The 18,004-nt window shown below is 39.0% G+C and overlaps 1 protein-coding gene across 2 annotated transcripts in view; it reads right to left on the bottom strand.

Moving 5' to 3' along the window:
* ADGRA3 (adhesion G protein-coupled receptor A3) overlaps positions 1 to 18,004 on the bottom strand; it is a 110,169-nt gene that overhangs the window by 18,211 nt on the left and 73,954 nt on the right. For both annotated transcript variants that reach the window (XM_074992552.1, XM_074992553.1), the window contains 7 exons: positions 15,620 to 15,769; positions 12,338 to 12,499; positions 11,862 to 12,065; positions 9,137 to 9,350; positions 8,704 to 8,912; positions 3,621 to 3,745; positions 2,453 to 2,576 (listed from right to left, as the gene is read on the bottom strand). In XM_074992552.1, coding sequence (XP_074848653.1) covers positions 2,453 to 2,576; positions 3,621 to 3,745; positions 8,704 to 8,912; positions 9,137 to 9,350; positions 11,862 to 12,065; positions 12,338 to 12,499; positions 15,620 to 15,769 — 1,188 coding nt within the window. The remainder of the gene's footprint in view (positions 1 to 2,452; positions 2,577 to 3,620; positions 3,746 to 8,703; positions 8,913 to 9,136; positions 9,351 to 11,861; positions 12,066 to 12,337; positions 12,500 to 15,619; positions 15,770 to 18,004) is intronic.

An 18,004-nucleotide genomic window follows, 5' to 3' on the forward strand; every position in this document is an offset into this window, starting at 1 on the left:
CATATTTAAATACCAAAAAGTGATGGAAAACCAAAAGTAAGGTTTTCCTGGTAACTATATTTTATACATTGCATGTAGTGGGCCAAAAGTGGTTGGCTAAGAAGCTAACCCAATGCTTTTAATGCAAAGTACCCAAGAGCCACAGTAGATATATTTGGATAAGAATTCAATGGTCTTAATAATTCAACAACAGTTTCACTTAGAGTATGAATTACTATTGGGGAAAACAGCTTAATTCAGACTTTTTGTATTTTCAAATCTAACATTAAAGTTGTATTGTCTGTTTGCAATTCATAAAATTTAACTTCCTTGGGTGGTATTTAAGGAAGAGAAAAAGCTGCCTGCGCTCACAAACTTTGAAGTTCACACTTTTATTGAAATGAACAGAGTGAAAGGGAGCAGATTTCAGACATCATTTTAGTGACAGAAACAAAAAATAGGTGGAAATGTAATACGCATAATTTGCAGGAAAACTGGAGTGCGAGCATGTGCATGCACCTGCACAGCACCCTTTTTCTCAGTATGTAGTGTACATATACATGTAGTTCCCTTAGCACAGGTATAAGTAGCAGTGCAGACAGTGAGGCATAGCTTTGCTGAGTAAAGACATATGTAAAGAGTGTAGGTATGAAGCTAAGTATACACCCTATGTGGTTCTTTGCAGGTACATCTTTTTGTCCTACACTGCTTTTTTTGAAGCAGTCACACTGCTTCCTTATTGCTGGAGCCTTTTCCCACCACAGGAATAGACTATGGAAATAGGGAAAAGCGCTGGGAGATGGGAGGCAGTGGGTAACTGCTTCAGCAGGTTCCTGCTGTTGAAAGACTACCCCAGCCAGTGAGAGAGAAGGAAAGAGAGACTGCAGCAAGGCATGTGAGGCAGCAGCAGGTGAAGGCTGTTTTTTTTTGAAAACTGAACCTACACTGTCCTTTTGAATTGTCAACTTTATCTATAGGAAATTAAAAAGCAAATGCATTGTGAAAAGTAAGTAATTTCTTTAGCCACTCCAGGAGTCACCAGGAGCTGTCTAGGTAGTCAGAAAAAAACAATGAGAAGTCCTGTGGCACCTCAGAGACTAACAAATTTATTGGAGCATAAACTTTCGTCAGCAAAGACCCACTCCATCAGATGGATGGAGTGGAAATTTCAGAGGAAGGTATGAAAAAGAAGGGAGTACCAATCAAGAGAAAGGCCAGAGTTGTCAAGGTCAATTCTGTAATGGAAGATATGGCCCACTTCCAGCAGCCTATGTGGAGATGTGAACACGAAGAGAGGAAAAACTGTTTTTGCAGTTGTCCAGCTATCTCCAGTCTTTGTTCAATCCTAAATTATGGTGTCAAATTTGCAAATGAATTCTAGCTCTCCAGTTTCTCTTTGCAGTCTGTTTTTAAAATGTTTTTTTGTTGAAGGATGGCTACTTTTAAATCTTCTTATGCTTCAATAAATCTTTTAATCTATAAAGTGCCACAAGACTTCTTGTTGTTTTTGTGGATTCAGACTAACATGGCTACTCCTCTGATACTAGGCATTCAGAGTGAGCTTTAAAATCGATTTAAGAAACAGAAATGATTAAACAGAAAAAAAACAAGAAATACTCTGTTGACATGGATACAAGATGGCATGTTATTACAGCAGAAACCCTGAAACTGCCTTAGACATGACCTTGTGAGTTAGAAAAACTCAAAACCTATATAAAATGAACAGGTGAAAAATAGAGAATAGATTAAACTGGTTTCTTATTTATTAAAAAAAAAAACGGTCTTGGAGTGGAAAAAAGATTAAAAAAAAGGGAAGGAATGAGAAGTTACTTTTTTATTCACAGTAGAAAAATAGAACTGTAGGGCTGGAAGGAACCTGATCATTTAGTAGAAAAAGGTAAAATATTCCACTACTTTTTCTATGTGGCATAAGAAATATATGCGGTTCTTGAAACAACTTATTTTAGAATTGATAGCCTTTAGAAATAAAACCACTACATTAAGGAACTCAAGAGACTATCCCCAAAACTTAAAAAAAAAACTAATATGTACTTCTCTTTCCCCTGACCCATTCCTGGTAGGTAATCTTCCATTTTTCAAATTGGCTCAAGTTCTCGCTCTCTTATGAGTGGATGAAGATATACAAAATTCTATTCAAAGCCAAGATTTATTGCTGTTCTGCAAATCATACACAGGAATGATGAAGCTGGTAATGTCTTTGTTCAAATGGAATCAGGCACACATCTAAAAAAATCCATGCTTTGAATATATAACACAAAATTTAAATATTTTCCATTTCCTCTTGCTAATTAAATTTTCCCTTTGTCCTAGCATTCTTAGCAGAAATCCGGGGGAAATCAGAGAATATTTGTATTAAGATGATTGTAATTCATTATTAATAAAGCTATGAATTGTGTATTTACATTTATTCACAGTTTCTTACACTACTAATCTTACTTGTGTATTTACTTACTGCTTGACAGATGCTGGTGCTTTTGGTCTGAGTTATACCTCCAATAAACATCACACAAGTCAGGAAAATATGGAAGCTCAGGTTAACCAACATATGCCAACTTTTAATACTGATCCTGATCACACTGTTAAAGAAAAGTATGTTAATTTATATCATGTAAAGCTGCTTGCTTATCTTTCAGAATCACAGTCTTGGCTCCAAAGTATATAATCTTTTCTGAACATTACCTAGGTATGGCTATACACAGTGCTGCAACACGTAAATACTTTTAAAAACTGGGCCTCAGTTCTAAATATGAGTTTATTTCTTTATGTACAAGGAGGAAAGAAATGTAGGCATACATGGTAGTAAGGGCTTAGTTGTCAAATCTATTTCCATTTAATCAGATATTTGCACCAACAATTTGTATGTAGGAGCAAAATATGGAGATAGAATTTTGTGATACAAAGTATGCAATCAAAAAGGAGGCATGGCTGCAAATATGAACTTTAGTATACAAAACACTATTTGTGATAAAGGTATGTATGAAAGGCATATATGAGATACATTTTCTAATAAGTTAAAAGATAATACAGGACTATACTCTGACCTGTGTACGAGTCTGAAGCAGGCCTTTTAAAACAGATTTTGATGGGGGTCTATATCATATGCACCTGGGCTAAGTAATTCTTAACTTTAACATATTCATAGGCTTCCCAGAATTCAATAATTTTTATACTATTACTCATTTTTAAGCATGTTTTTCAATTTTTTTCTCTATTTACACATTCACATTTGTGGGAAATTATGGTGATTGTCAGATTAATACTCAAGGATAAGAGCCACAGATTAAAGCAGATAAAGTTTTATAACCATTAAAACAAATGTGTCAACAGCGCATCAAAATATATAAAATAAATATTGAAATGCTACCTTAAATCAAAACGTCAACTTCTTAAGTAATATTTTTCTGACTGTGCCTATTGACAAACTTTCATCATCAAATGGAAATACTTTTGTTTGTTTCTTTGTATGTGTGGGTACCATAAAATTGACTCGTACTGCAAAAAATCAAATCCTTCCAAGCCTATTTATATTAATGTGTTCTTGCGTTTCCATCTAGTAAGTCTAAATGTAAATGTAACTTGAGATCTGCATTAGATAAGTCTCCATTGCTATTACTTCTTACCTATGGTGGTATATATAGCTGACTATGATCACCAGGAGGCACATTAGCAGTACAACAGAAGTAGCATAAACAACTGGATGCAAAAGAGCAGCTGGTTCGGTATACAATTCACCGCTTGCTAAATCCTGAAAGGAAAAAAAAAAGGTGGCATTAGTTAGATTTTTTTTCTCCCACTTTGGTGATGGGCAAAAAAGATAACTGGGACATTCATTTTAAAATCCAATATATATTTCAAGTCATATAATAAACACATAGTCAAGTCTGAAAGTCACTGGCAGTTCAGTATGAATGAAACCATAAAAACATTAACACTTTAATTAAGTACGCAAATTACAACGGAGCTGTTAGAAATTTATTATTTTTTTGGTAAAATACACAATGATATTCAACAAGGTAAATGGAAAAAGGACTTAAGACTTTCAGACCAGCAAGACACCTGATCAGAGATTAACATTCTTAATTCCCTGGAAATGTTAACCATGGGCTATACTGGCCTGACCCATTTCCCAATACCCAAAGATCCTGGTTGCATGATGTACCACAACAGCTACTTCATTGCCTGATCCTTTGACTGTGTTTATAATTCCCATGTCATATGAGTCTTGCAGCCATGAGAACTAAAAGTTTTAACTCCTTTTTATCTTTTTTCCCCCCTCTTATTTTTTGTCATGTATTTATTAGCTGGAAGATGACCTGGTCTTTTTTTTTATTTTAGGGTGAGACTGAGTGCACATATGTACTGATGAATGTAAAGATTCCAGGAGAAAGCATCAGAAAGAACAGTCCCCAAATGTAATCAGCACCAAAATGCTGTGTTGTACAATCTTTGAATATGGTGCTACATGTAAATATCCACAGAAGACAGGTTGTTACCTAGCGTTAAAGAATTATTAAGTATTCACTTTTCAGGGTACCTTGTTAAGTCTATTTTTGGGTTGTTGTTTTATTTTTTAGAGGGGTGGGGGTGAGTAGACTAGCTTATCCATTACAAATGAGAGAAGGCTGGTTAATTTACTGAAACCGTACATTTGAAACACATGGTTGAGATACTGTATTCTAGTGTGGATACGTGTGTACACATGTGCACAGGGCCCAAACATTCTGAAAGTAGTATCTGTAAACTCCGATGTTTATCTAAATCAAATCCTTGATATCTGTCCATCACCATTACAGCCTTAAATAATGGCACTAACACAAACAACTAATTTAAGAGAAGAAAAAAAAAATCACACAATCCTTCTTCCTAAAAAAGAAAGGCAGAGCTGCAAGGTAACTCTGAACAAATTAATGCCAATTTTGAGAAATACCCCGTACCATCAAAATACAAAATTACAACAAAGCTCATTGTAATATTTCCTTATTAAGTTGTGCTCAGGCACTAAGGCTCAAATTCATAAATGTCATTTTCTAGCTTTGTCACCTTAAAACTTTTGCAAATATTTTTCCAATAGAACCTTAATTTTGTGTATGTACCTAATAGCAACAGTGTTCCAATTAATCTTAATTTGTGAATTCAGAAATCTAATCAGATTAATGGTCTATGCAAATATACACACTGTTTATCTCCTTAATTTCATATTCTCCAGTTGGCAGAACGATATTAAACTTTGAGAAAAATCCCTCTTTGAACATAAACAGAAAAAGCCTAAATAACACATTTCAGGTTTGAAGAAGAGTCCATTATATTTTACGGGACTAAATAAAAGTTTTAAAAAAAAGAATATTCAATTCTAGGATTATAACAAATAAAGCTGAAAACAATACCTTCAATGGTTCAAAAATAGCAACTTTTCATTTAAAATCTCTCTCATTTAAAGGGCATCACATACAATTGCATTATGCCAAATCCTACTGAGTTCCCCTGCACTCTTTAAAATTTTGTATTCCACTACATAATTGTAGCCAGACAAAGTCTCCCCCTTACAAGCCAGCTTGCTCGCTGCCCCCCGCACTGAGGAGCACACAGGGCATGGAAACGGCTGCTGACAGCCCAGTCTTTGATGCCCTCATTGAGGCCCAGATGTGCTAGCTTATCGTGACCCTGAGAAACAGAAAGTACAGATAGAAGGCTAACAGGCCAAATTGTCAACAAGAGGGGGAGGGGGGACCCTCAAGAAATCACCCCAGCTGGCACTGATGAATTTGATGACCACACAACCATCCCAGAAGGGGAAATCTCCGCCCACACAAAAAGAATGTCCTGTACTCTCAAATTGCTTATCTCCTGTCTTACAAGTACAAATTAAGTAAGAATTGCCCTTGTAACAAACTGGCGTCACAAAGACAGACCAGTATGATCCGGCACCATAGATAAGAAAGAGAATACGTAACCCAAAGGGGTATAAAAGATGGGTCCAGCAGAACTCTAACTTTGAGTGCATTCCACCAACTACCTGCTGGTCGGGTCAGGTGATTGCCTCCCGAGGTCCACAACTGGGGATGCCCAACCTCGTATTCATCTTTCCGCGGAATTGAGTGACCGATCCGGGTTGGCTACGCTGGTATCGAGAGACGCAGAGAGGGTAAGATATACCCAAGCTAGGTTTCCGTTTTTTTGTGCACAGCTAAAGAATTAGAGCTCTGTAACTAGACGTCGTTGTATCAAGATATCATTGTGTTAGATGTTAACAGATATCTTTGTATTGGATTGTAACGTAACTTGTTAACACATGTACTTTGCTAGCATATAAGAAGTAGACAATAGCCTTTTGTAACCACACGCTTATAACTGTAGCTTAATAAACTTGTAACCAGTTAAGATCCAAGCCTGATCCTGTTATCCTTTTGTCACTGCAACACAGCCGGCACAACAAGAAGAACTTTAACCGTTTGGTTACTACAGCCTGGCCATAGGAGTGCTAGCAGCTCCCTGCTCTAACAGTAAAAAACTGGGTTGTTTAGGACCCAGGGGAGTACCTCACCGCACATTACCCGGCCACCAGCTAATAATAATCCTCTAAAATATTTAATAAAAGAAAGTTTAACTCTTTTAAAACAGAGTAATAAAAAGCCACCACATATTTTCATGCACTATTTACCTAAATGATCCCTTTTCCTTCAAAATATGGTCTGGAATGTCTGACATTCCAGACCCATATGGAACATCTCATATGTAATAAATACTGAAGACACCGCTATGCAATTTTATTTTATAAGTGTAACTTCTAAATGTTATTTATTAGTGACACTTCACCTGATTTCCTCTTATATTGATGTTCTCAATTTTATATTCCAATCTATACTGTCAATTGTTAGAGAATTGCTCTTCTGACTGGCAGGAACCAACAGAGCAACACAAGGAAGCAGATAAGTAGCATCCCTGATGCTCTGTCAGAAACAAAATTTATTATTTCACCTTGCCCTCCCCCCCATAAAGTGATATCTTGGGATAGGCACATTTAGGAAACATAGTAACTGCTTGCTAAGTTTCTGAGAAGGAGCCTTCTGAGAACAAGCAGTTACAAAAAGCCTATGAACAGGAACCTCCCTCAACTCACTGTTTCATTCCTGTCATTGTATTTCAGAATCAGTGTGATCATTTTCCTGAGCTCAATACATGAAACACATTCAAATTAAAATATGTGTAGGAATGTCTTTAACTAACACTGTACTGCAACTTGTTTAGTAATTGTGAAACAATTACTTCTCTGTATTTTTCCTGAGAATTTTTGATACCTGATGAAACTAAAAACCTATATATTTTAGAGAGCATCTGTCTATCTGTGGTGCCACATTTGTTCAAGCACTCCACTCAAACCGTAAGAGCTATGACCGCAAAAATTTGGTATACAGATTCCTATTATCCTAGCTTAAACCAAGATAAGGGTTTGGTTGTGCCTGGAAAGTGGGAAATGCCTGTAAAAGCCAGGATTGTTCAGAACATGGAAAAGGAGGGGCATTGACAGGAGGAACAACATACTTCAGACTCAACATTGGGGGTAGCAAGCACAGGGAACAGCAATACTGCAGTGTGACTGCTAGGGGCAGCCACAGGAGGAAAACAGTGGACACATGGAGATGGAGTTCTCAGCCCTGCCTGCCTTCACAAGGGTTAGGTGCTCACTTTGCATCCCATGGGGGGAGCCCTGCTGCTCCCCCAGACCCACCTCACCAGTGGCACCTCCTCCTGACATGCTTGAGCCAGGAAACCTGGCCTTGTCCCCACCGCTCAAGCTCACACCATGGCTGGTGAAAGTGGCGCAACCCAGCCCCACCCCTCTGCTCTCACTGGGCCTCAGCCCCCAACCTCTCCTGCCTACCACTCTGGCCTCTGCTGCCAAGACTGGGAAAAGAGACGTGTCCCAAGACTGCCCCCCCAACATTCTGTTGGGGGACAAGCACAAGACCTGAGAGGCTACAGAGCTCACCCCAGAACTCAGGCCATGCCCAGGCCCAATACTGCAGCATGGCTCCAGTCCCCATTGTCCCCCTTGTCCACCTCTCCCCAACCCCAGAACTATGGCCCAGCTCTGGCCCCCACAAACACCACTCCACCAAGCTCATGCTGGGCCAGGGAAAGCAGCCCAGCCTTGGCCCCTCCAGCTCAGGCTGGGGCTGCCATGGCCTAGGTCTGCTGGATCTCATGCTGGGAGCCAGGGCCTGACTTTGGAACACCCCTCTTGGGATAGGTGGGGAAGCTGGAAGCCACTGACCAAACTGGCCCCCATCTGAAGTCAGGTAGGAGGAGTAGGAGCTGCGGCCCAAATCAGTCCCCCCAACCCAGGGACAAGTGGGGGGAAACTGTGGGCCAATCTTCCCACCTCTCCCAAGAATAGGCAAAGGGCTGGGATTCACGGCAATCACCAGGGTCCCAGTCCAGAGACAGGTGAGAGGGGGTCTGGGAGCTGTGGCCTGACCTGCCTCACAACCCAAACTGGCCCCCAAGGAGGGGGCCTGGGAGTCACACTGCAAACCTGCCCCCAACTTCTGAGGACGGGCATAGTGGGGCTGGGATTTTCAGCCTGACCCACCACCCCCATGTCCCAGAGATAGGCAAGGTGGGCACAGCAGCAGAAAAATAAAACCTTCAGTTAAGGACCAAGTAAAGCTGGGTCCATCTTCTAGTCTGTAATAAATATCTTACCATCAAGACGGCATAGTTACTGAGGGAGTAGCACTGAATGGTGGTAATGTTTTCATCTGAAGAGATAATGTGACATCCATCAGACTTCCATCCTCCCTGTCCATTGAGTAGATCAAAGTCCCACTGTGCTGCTACAGCATCTGCTCCATGAGCAATACGTCGCAGTGTCACATTAATAGCAATGTGGCGACTGGCTAGACTTAAACCATCTGTTTGGGGGAAAAAATAAAAATATGAAACTGATTTTATATAAAAATATTTAAATGTTAAATTAAACACACTACAAATATTAATTCTGGGTAACATCTGGTTCTTAGAGGTGTGCTAACAAACAACATTAGTATACCACTTGAATAGAATTTCAGGGATTGGGTCTCTAAAGCTTTACTTTTTTTCAAAGGTCAATAAAATGTAAGAATTACTAAACACAAACCTATCTTGGTGAGAATTACTGGTGTTACTACTGTACGTCGTTTCCCATTATCTGCCAGATTTGTTGAATTTCCTGTTGCTGGGAAAAGTTTTCCATTGCGAAATGCAATAAGTTGAAGCTTGTAGATGGACTCATTTGCAGGCCTGATTTCTCTTTTCTGCTTTTGTGTAAAAAGGGAGGGTGGCAGCTGAATAGATGCTTCAACAATAGTGTTCTATAAAAAACAGATGATTTTTAGTATTATTAATCTCTGAATGAAAAAGGTTTTTTTTTCTTGTCTTATTTTGCTGCTCCTCTAATTCAGTGTTGTTTCCCTTTCCTCTGACCAGTGTCTGAAGCAGTTTGTCCAGAGCTCAGGATTGTAAATTTTATGCTTAATTATATTTTATTTTTTTATAAGAGAAGTGTGTCCAATAATCCACCAAAACATGCTTTAAAAATCTTAACACACTCTTTAATCTGGAATTATTTGCTAATAATTTTTAAGATGGTAACAGACTTTGTGTACGGTTACCTTACTGCTAGCCAGTAAAGCTCCCATTTTTAATATGCATCAACCCTGTCTAACCTGGCAGTTGAACAACTCTCTACCAACCTCTGCCCTAGACCGCAACACCCAGCTTGTCCCCTATCTGTTCTCGTCCTCCCCCCAAGTGCACCCCATCCTCTCTCTTTCCTTCCCTCCTAGCGCCTCCTGCACGCTGATTAATGGCTGATCCACACCTAGTGAGATGTGCTGGGAGAAACTGAAAGAACTGATAAGAGGGCCCCTCAGTGGGCAAGAGGCACTGAGGGTTGGGGAAGGGCAGGTGGTAGTAGGCACAGCAAGTCAATAGAGAACACAGGGGGGAAACTGGACCAAAAAGCAAACAGGTATAAGTGGTAATAGAGAGGATGTAGAAGAAGTGCTGTGATGGGTGCAATGGGGAGCATCTGAAACGGGGAGAAGAGGGTAGGACAAGGCGCAAGGTAATCAGAGAGTTATGGGTGAGGTAGTGGTGAGAGAGGCAGGAGAAGAAGGCAGGGTTTAAATGATAAGAGATGTGAGGGCCGACTGGGAATGGAAAGCAGCGAGGCAGAGGGGTCTGAGAGTCTAGCACAAAGGGGAGAAGACTCAGCTTGGCACAGCAGAGAATAATCGGTACAAGAGTCAGTTATAGAACACTCTGGCATCTTGCTCTGTGTTTCTTAAAGGATTGCCCATATTCATTAAGAGGTCCCCCTACAGCCTTCCCCATCCCTCATAATTCAAGCACTGGGCATTACCTGAAATTCTGTACATTAGGTATTGGTATAGTACATATCTACAGTGAAGCTCTAATATGTTAAGTAAAAACGGCAAATTTATAAGCTACAATGGTGTTTAATCACAAATGTATTTTTCCATGGTGTGAGTGTTAAGTACTTTACTCTGTAGATAGATGAATTAGTCTGTCAATCTTATTTTCTAGTTTGTACTCCTTCACACTGCCAGCACTGATCTAGATGCGTATATGTCCTCAATCACCATGATTTGAGACATGCTTGTTTAACTAAAATTTTTGGCACGCAGTTTAAGTCAATGCATCTTAAGGTAACTTATTTTAACTTGAAAAATTAAGCATAGCATGAAGATAGCATACCAAAAGCAAATCTACTGAACTTTAAAAGAGGTCATGGGGTAATTCAATTTCCACACTGGTGAAATACAGTACAAAGCCTTGTCTGCACTACATAGTTTTGTTAAAAAAAGGCCAGCTAAAGCAACAAAGCAGCAGTTTGGACACTGTCATTCTTCATGTCGACGTAATTGGATCCCCCAATAACCCACATGCCCACGATGACAGTTCTGCTCACTGTTTTGAAACTGGCTTCCTCATCAGCATGTGCCCTTTCCCTTTCAAAGCTTTGATATTCCTTAGCGTTGAGAGCTCACAGAGCTGCTGAGGATGCTGCTCCCAGTACTGAAGCAGCTTGGGGAAATCTCAGAGGGAATCACAGGACCATTAATATGGAAACTGCAGAATGCTGCATTGGAAGGAGGTAGGGAAAGACTGCTGCGCTGTGCAAGCTCAGGGACTGCTGCTGCAGGGTGGTGTCACTCTTCCCCAGGATTTTTCTCAGGCTGGTGTTTGAACTTAAAGATACAGCATACTAACACACACTTCCCCAACAGACACACTGCCTCCCTCACCCGCTTCTTGTCACAAACTCCTCCGCAGCTCCACCTACTAGTTGAAAAGTGATTGGCTACATAATATGATGCCCATGGGATGACAGAATTGAGAAACCTGAATCATGTGATGTTGCACTCATCTCAGGAAGCATCACAAACTCTTCCATCAAAGCAGACTGTGGCCAGCTGCACAGTGGGATAGCCACCCACACCGCACTGCTATCTTTGTCATGTGGATGTGTTCTACTGACACAAAAAACATAGTGTGGGCACACAACAGTGCCATATCTTATATCAGCAAAACTATATAGTGCAGACATAGCTTCAAAGTATGATTTCTTTTAAAAGCAGACATCTGGCCATTAAGGATTGTTCTTGACCATTTAACCAAGAACACAAAACCAACTTCTTTATTCCTCTTACAGCTTTTCTAACATTTTTCTTAAACTTTTCTGTATTACAACACAGTAAGAATATTTTAACATTAGAAACTTAAATTTAAATTGGCTTCCATAGAAATTAATCTCAAATAAGTCTTCTAAGTCAATACAGAAACAATGAGTGTCAGACCTTTAGTGCCAAACTTGATAGTGTATTTGAAACATTGCACTTAAAGCTTAGTTGCTTATCTAGGTTTCCATCAAGATCTCTTCTCCCAAAGTCAGTAAGTCCTATACGATCTGATGTAGCCACTTTCTGAAACACAGTGCATGTCATCCCAGTGAAGCCAGTTGCCTTTATTACATATGCCTCCAGAGCAATATTTGGAGAGTACTGTGACAAGAAAAATCATGTAGACATTAAACAACTTTGTTTATATGTAGTATAACCTTTAAGGATTCTGCACATTAATTTTATACAAATACCAAAAAAGCATTCTGTGTAACTGTCAGAGTAATTTCACCAGAATTTTTTTTTTTCCTTTTAGGAATCCCAAATATTCTATACCTCAAAGCACAAATTAGACAATATCAAAATCTATCTACGCACAAAATTTCAAAAAATCCAGAAATGTTTACTTCAAAATAATGGAACTTTATGCTTACTGTTGAGTAAACTTGAGCCCCATTTGCTAGTCGATACATAGCAACTCTCTGTAAACACTGCACAATTCTAGTGCAAGATTTGGCTTCTCTCTGTGACATCCACAAAACACGTTCATCAGCTAACATAATGTTACTGGCAATGTCTACCATCACATCACCAAGCTAAGAAGGAGAAGAAATAAGAAAACACCATGTCAGTTTGGGTCATTCATCTTTTGGCACATCAATAAGAAGCATAAGATCCTTTTTGGGCCAAAGTTATTGGAAAACCAATATTACTGTCAGCATCATTAAAAAAAGTTGCTTCCACAACAACCATTATTTGTTGAGTATGAGTTACTGGAGCAGTCTTCAAGAGTTAGATACTTATTTCAAAATTGTTAGTGTGAATATGTTTTGTTTCCCCCTTCTGTCAGTTAAATATAAGACTATATTCCAAATGAAAAACAGCATGAGACGTTTAATAGGGAAGGCATCAACATGAATCTAGTCAATTAATGAAAAGTAGTTTTGGGAGTTACTCCTGATCCCCCAGCCACTGCTAGTTTTTGAAGTTTTTTCTCTCTCTTGCGACAACCTCCTTGCCACTTCATCCCCAGGGGCCTGGAAATTTTACTAATGTCAAACATATTTCTTATGTTTACTACTTCTAATCCATACCCACACATAAACATATACCATTCTTAACTATGAACATTGCAAACAACTCTAAATTTACAGGTACAGGCAGCTGTGTGATTCAAAGGAAACAGCGACACAGCCTATATACAAAGTGCTGTCAGACGAACAAAACAAAAAAAATGACCTCTTTCAGTTACTGTAATCTCAGGCGTTACTTGTACAACAGCAGGTAAGATGACAGCAGTGTGATGTTTAATCTTTTCAACAAGACAGACATTACTTGGAAGTGACAATTTGCAGCACCTTTTCCACTGCTGTGCTAGGGTATTATGCTGCAAGGTGCTGACCACCCTCAACAGCCAGTGAAGTCAGAGGCAAGACGGTGGAACTCAATACTTAGCAGGATATAGGCCTTATTTAATAAATATTTCTGAAATCAATTAAAACTAAGCCAAATGGATAAAACGCTTACTAATTTCATTGTAAAAGACACCACTTCTTATACCATTGTTGTTAAACTGATAATTTATTGTAAAAGTCAACAAGAAATTCCTACAATTACAGGAATCAAACTTCTTCTCTGCATAAATCATGATTTTTTATTATAAATCACACTCATCTGCTCTTTCGGCAATATCACAAAGAATTTGCTTGAAATGTTTCTAAGCTCTGATTGCAATGCACAGGTTTAAAAACGAAAAAACAACACATTTTCATTTATACAGACCTCTCCAGTGTTTCTCCTCCTAGCAGACACATGGCACTGAAGAAGCTATTAATCTTACAATTCATGTATTCTACATCTTTCAGATTATTCTGACTGCATGTTGAAAAACCACTTGAAGCACATTTCTGATATTTAACAGATCAATATTTTAATTAAAACCACATAAGCATTGTGTAGTAACAGCTGATTGATTTAAAATTTTGTTCTAATTTAAAATAAAAAAGATTATTAAACATATTGACTACTCATGACAAAGAATCACTTGCACCCTTACAACATACTAACAAATCAAGCACAAGTTTTACTAAATATGGTTACAAAGCAAAAGAAACAATACATCATCTAACACTAGAACCTCAGCTAGTATTAAAACACTACCTATGAATTTAATGTTGACGGTTTTATCACTTTCAGTGCCTTCAAGTAGTGGCAGAGTGACACCAGACTAATAATAAATCATTGCTGAAAAACAATACCCTTATAAAATAATAGATCACACACAAATCCATATTTTAGGTTAGGTACCTAAGCAAGCCATTTTATGAATTACTATTTTAGTGATTTTACAAAAATATGGAAAAATTAAATTTAGGATAACTTAAGAGAGCTATCAATACAAAACGCAGTCAAGTAGCACTTTAAAGACTAGCAAAATAGTTTACTAGGTGAGCTTTTGTGGGACAGAGCCACTTCCTCAGACCACAGCCAGACCAGAACAGACTCAATATTTAAGGCACAGAGAACCAAAAACAGTAAACAAGGAGGACATTCTGTCAATGACCTAAAGGTATGTGTGTTACTGAAGAAGAATTATCGCACCGTTCTGGAAAGGGAAGCAGCCGAGCTGGCTTTTATATTCAAATTTGGCACATTAACACATGATTTAAATCGTGATGGGAACTTTGAGTCACTATAGGGGCTCGTCTGCATACCTGGATCAATCTAATTCTTGACCTTCCCCCCCCCACCCCTCCACTCTCTGATTTGCTCACCTTGATTATCTTTTTCTGATTTGTCCTCCTTGCTTACTGTTTTTGGTTCTCTGTGGCTTAAATATTGAGTCTGTTCTGGTCTGGCTATGGTGTGAAGAAGTGGCTCTGTCCCACGAAAGCTCACCTAATAAACTATTTTGCTAGTCTTTAAAGTGCTACTTGACTGCTTTTTGTTTTGACAGTGTATAGACTAGCACGGCTTCCTCTCTGTTACTATTTAAGTGAGCTATGTATTTAAAAAGGAACTGCAGTAGGAAAATCCTCCTAAGAGTTTTATTGGGAATTTTTAGACTGCATTATTTGTTTGGAGTGTACATGAGATCGGAGTTCAGTTTTGGCCAAGTTCCAAACTGTTGCACTATGGGCTCCAACCTCCTAACATGCACTGAAAAGTTAGATCGAAACCACAGTTTAGCAGCGAAACATAGAGAGCTTCTACTCATTCTCCCTTTTACAATGAGCACTTTCCAAGCTATTAATCTCTTATATCCCATAAGATACAATATGATTGAAAAACCTTAGCAACAAAGCTCAGTATTGAATAAAGCAAGGACTATCATAGGGGAGAAAGATAAGTCTTGTTTTATTCATTACTGAGAGGATCTCTGAGGTTTTCATTATTCATCTTTTATATAAAAATCTGATGAAAACCTGGGTGACCCCACTCAATATTAAATAAAACCAAACTTACAATACCTATCTCTCTACTCCTCTGCTGACCACAGACATTGTAGGTCCAATGAATGCTGCAGGATTTCAGCATGAACACAAAGTCTGACCATGGGTGAGCAATTTCAGGAATCTATTAAGCAAAGGAAAAGAACTGGAAATCTGAGCTCTGCAACCTAACGTTTAGAATATTTACTATTTATTACAGGTATTTCTAATAAAGCAAATATTTCATCCACTTATCCTGCAAATGGCATCAAATATTAAGTGTACCTCTTTGTACTTTTCCGCAAATCTTCCAAATTTTTCAATCATTTCAGCCACAAAAATAATATCCATTTTATCAGAAAAATTTGCTGCTTCAACAGTGTAAGCCAAAAGCTGTCTTGCTGTTGCAACTGCATTAGTAAGGTTGAGTGGCATCTGTAAAAAGAACACATACAAGAACTTTAAAGTTTTTTTTTTCCAATATAAATAAAACTTAGGAGAATAGTCACGTTTCAAATTCTAGACTACTGTAAAACAAAAACTTATTTTTACATAAAGCACAATTAATAAATTCACTTACTTTGCTCATTTCATGTGTTTATAGACACAGTTTTCCAAAGTTCTTAGTGCATGAAAGCTATGTTTCACAGTTTGACAAGTTAACAGAAAGCTATTATATAAAAACAACAGAAAGTGCACTTCAAATTAACGAGAAGCTCTTCCTAAAATAGAAGGTGAAGATCCCAGTCCATGCAGGCAGACTCCAGCATCCTCCCAGAGTTCTACGGACTTTCTGTAGCATTGAACAGTGTCTCACCTGCACTGTTCTCCTTGCAGCATTGATGCCTGTACAAGTAGACTGGGAAGCAGTTCACAAGCAAAAAACAGCGTAGTTTTAGAACATAACAACAGATATCTTTAGGTATCAGCTGCCATAATGCATGATCCAAAAAAAAAAAAAAAAAAAGTTTGAAGTTCAAATACTGAATAAAATCTCTGGGATTTTCTTTTGTACATCAATACATTGTTTTTTACATTAAAAGACCACATTCATGATATGCAAATCACAGTACAATGTATATCTATGGATAACTCAATATTTCCATATTTTTCTTAAGATAAATTCTCTAACACAAAACTAGATGTAGCAGTCATATCTGGACATTCCATTTCATTCAGCACTTCCTTCTGTTTCACAGCCACACCAATATTTGATCTGGCATTTGAGGTGGCTAAAATCAGGAGGCACTTCACAAAAGGTGGGAGTGGAGCTAAGATGCTGGTGTGTGGCAAGGACACTGGGAGGCACTGGGGGCTGTAGTGAGTGGGATGTATATCAAGGCTCCTGGAATGCATAAGGGACCTCTCACTGCAAGTGCAAGCTGATGGAAGACTGCTGTACATATGGTGTGAGAGGCATCTGTTTCTGTGTATAGCAAATGTCTGGAGTAGAAGCTGCTTTGCTAAATAGTCACTGTCCATCCTGTGCAGGACTAGCAGCAGTGGCTGCCCAATTAAATTGGGGTCACAGTGCCACTCAGGCGTGCCCCATTCTGCCCTCTTTCATCATGGGGGCAGCTAGGCCAAATTAGAATGAAGGTATGGGGGAGACCCACATTTGCAGAGGGAACAGGAACCCAGAACTATTTAATCTTGCATTGAACATCTTCCCTACATTTCACTTCGGTTTTAGATACTAAAATTAACAGTCTTGGCAGAGCCAAATTATTTTGTGCAAAAAATGACCAGCAAGTTTGGCTGACCTACTTAAATTCTCTTACACAGAAAAAGATGATAACGTTTAGACTATTTCTTCTGTAGGCATAACTAAATCAAAGGGCGAAGTTAATCACCTCAGTGCAGTGACTGTCATTCTTCGTTTGCATAAGTGGCTTAATCTAATTCCTGACTCCTCCCCCCTGCCCCTCTACTCTCTGATTTGTTCACCTTGATAATTATTTTTTCTCATTTGTCCCTGTTACGTAATGATAGCACTGCTACTACAAGAGAAGTACCCCATGTCCATTGGTGTTCAATTGTATAATGTTCCATGAGCGTGTCGTGAGAAGACCAGGTAGCTGCTCTGCAAATGTCATGGAAGGGGACCTCTTGAAGGAAGGCTGCTGATGTTGCCACAGCCATTGTGGAGTGTGTCCTCGGTGGTACTGGGAGTAGTACCCCTCTGGAGGAGTAGAGCCAAACCATACACTAAGTTATTAATTTTGCTATTTGCTGGGACGATAATGGCTCACCATTGGACTGATCAGTGAGAGACATGAGAAGTCTATCAGGTTTCTCAAATGATTTTGTTCTGTCTGTATAAAGGACCAGCACCCTCTGCACATCCAGGGTGCAAAATGATGCTTCCTGAGGCGAGGTGTGCGGTTTAGGGTAATAGGAGGACAAGACAATAGGCTCATTTACGTGAAAATTTGTGCATATTTTGGGAATGAAAGTGGAGTGGGCCTCAGAATCACCACTTACTTATCACCATAGAGCCGAAATTTCACTGACTGTGCATGCAGAGGTTATGGCAAAAAGAAAGGCAATCTTCCTACTCGTGATTTGTAGAGGTACAGTTGCTAATGGCTCAAACAGTGGTGCCATAAAAGCACTATGAAGGAGAGGTCCAGGTCCCAGTTGACAACGATGGTGCAAAACGGCAAGGCC

The sequence above is a fragment of the Carettochelys insculpta genome, chromosome 4, assembly GCF_033958435.1.
Source record: "Carettochelys insculpta isolate YL-2023 chromosome 4, ASM3395843v1, whole genome shotgun sequence".
Lineage (NCBI taxonomy): Eukaryota > Metazoa > Chordata > Testudines > Carettochelyidae > Carettochelys > Carettochelys insculpta.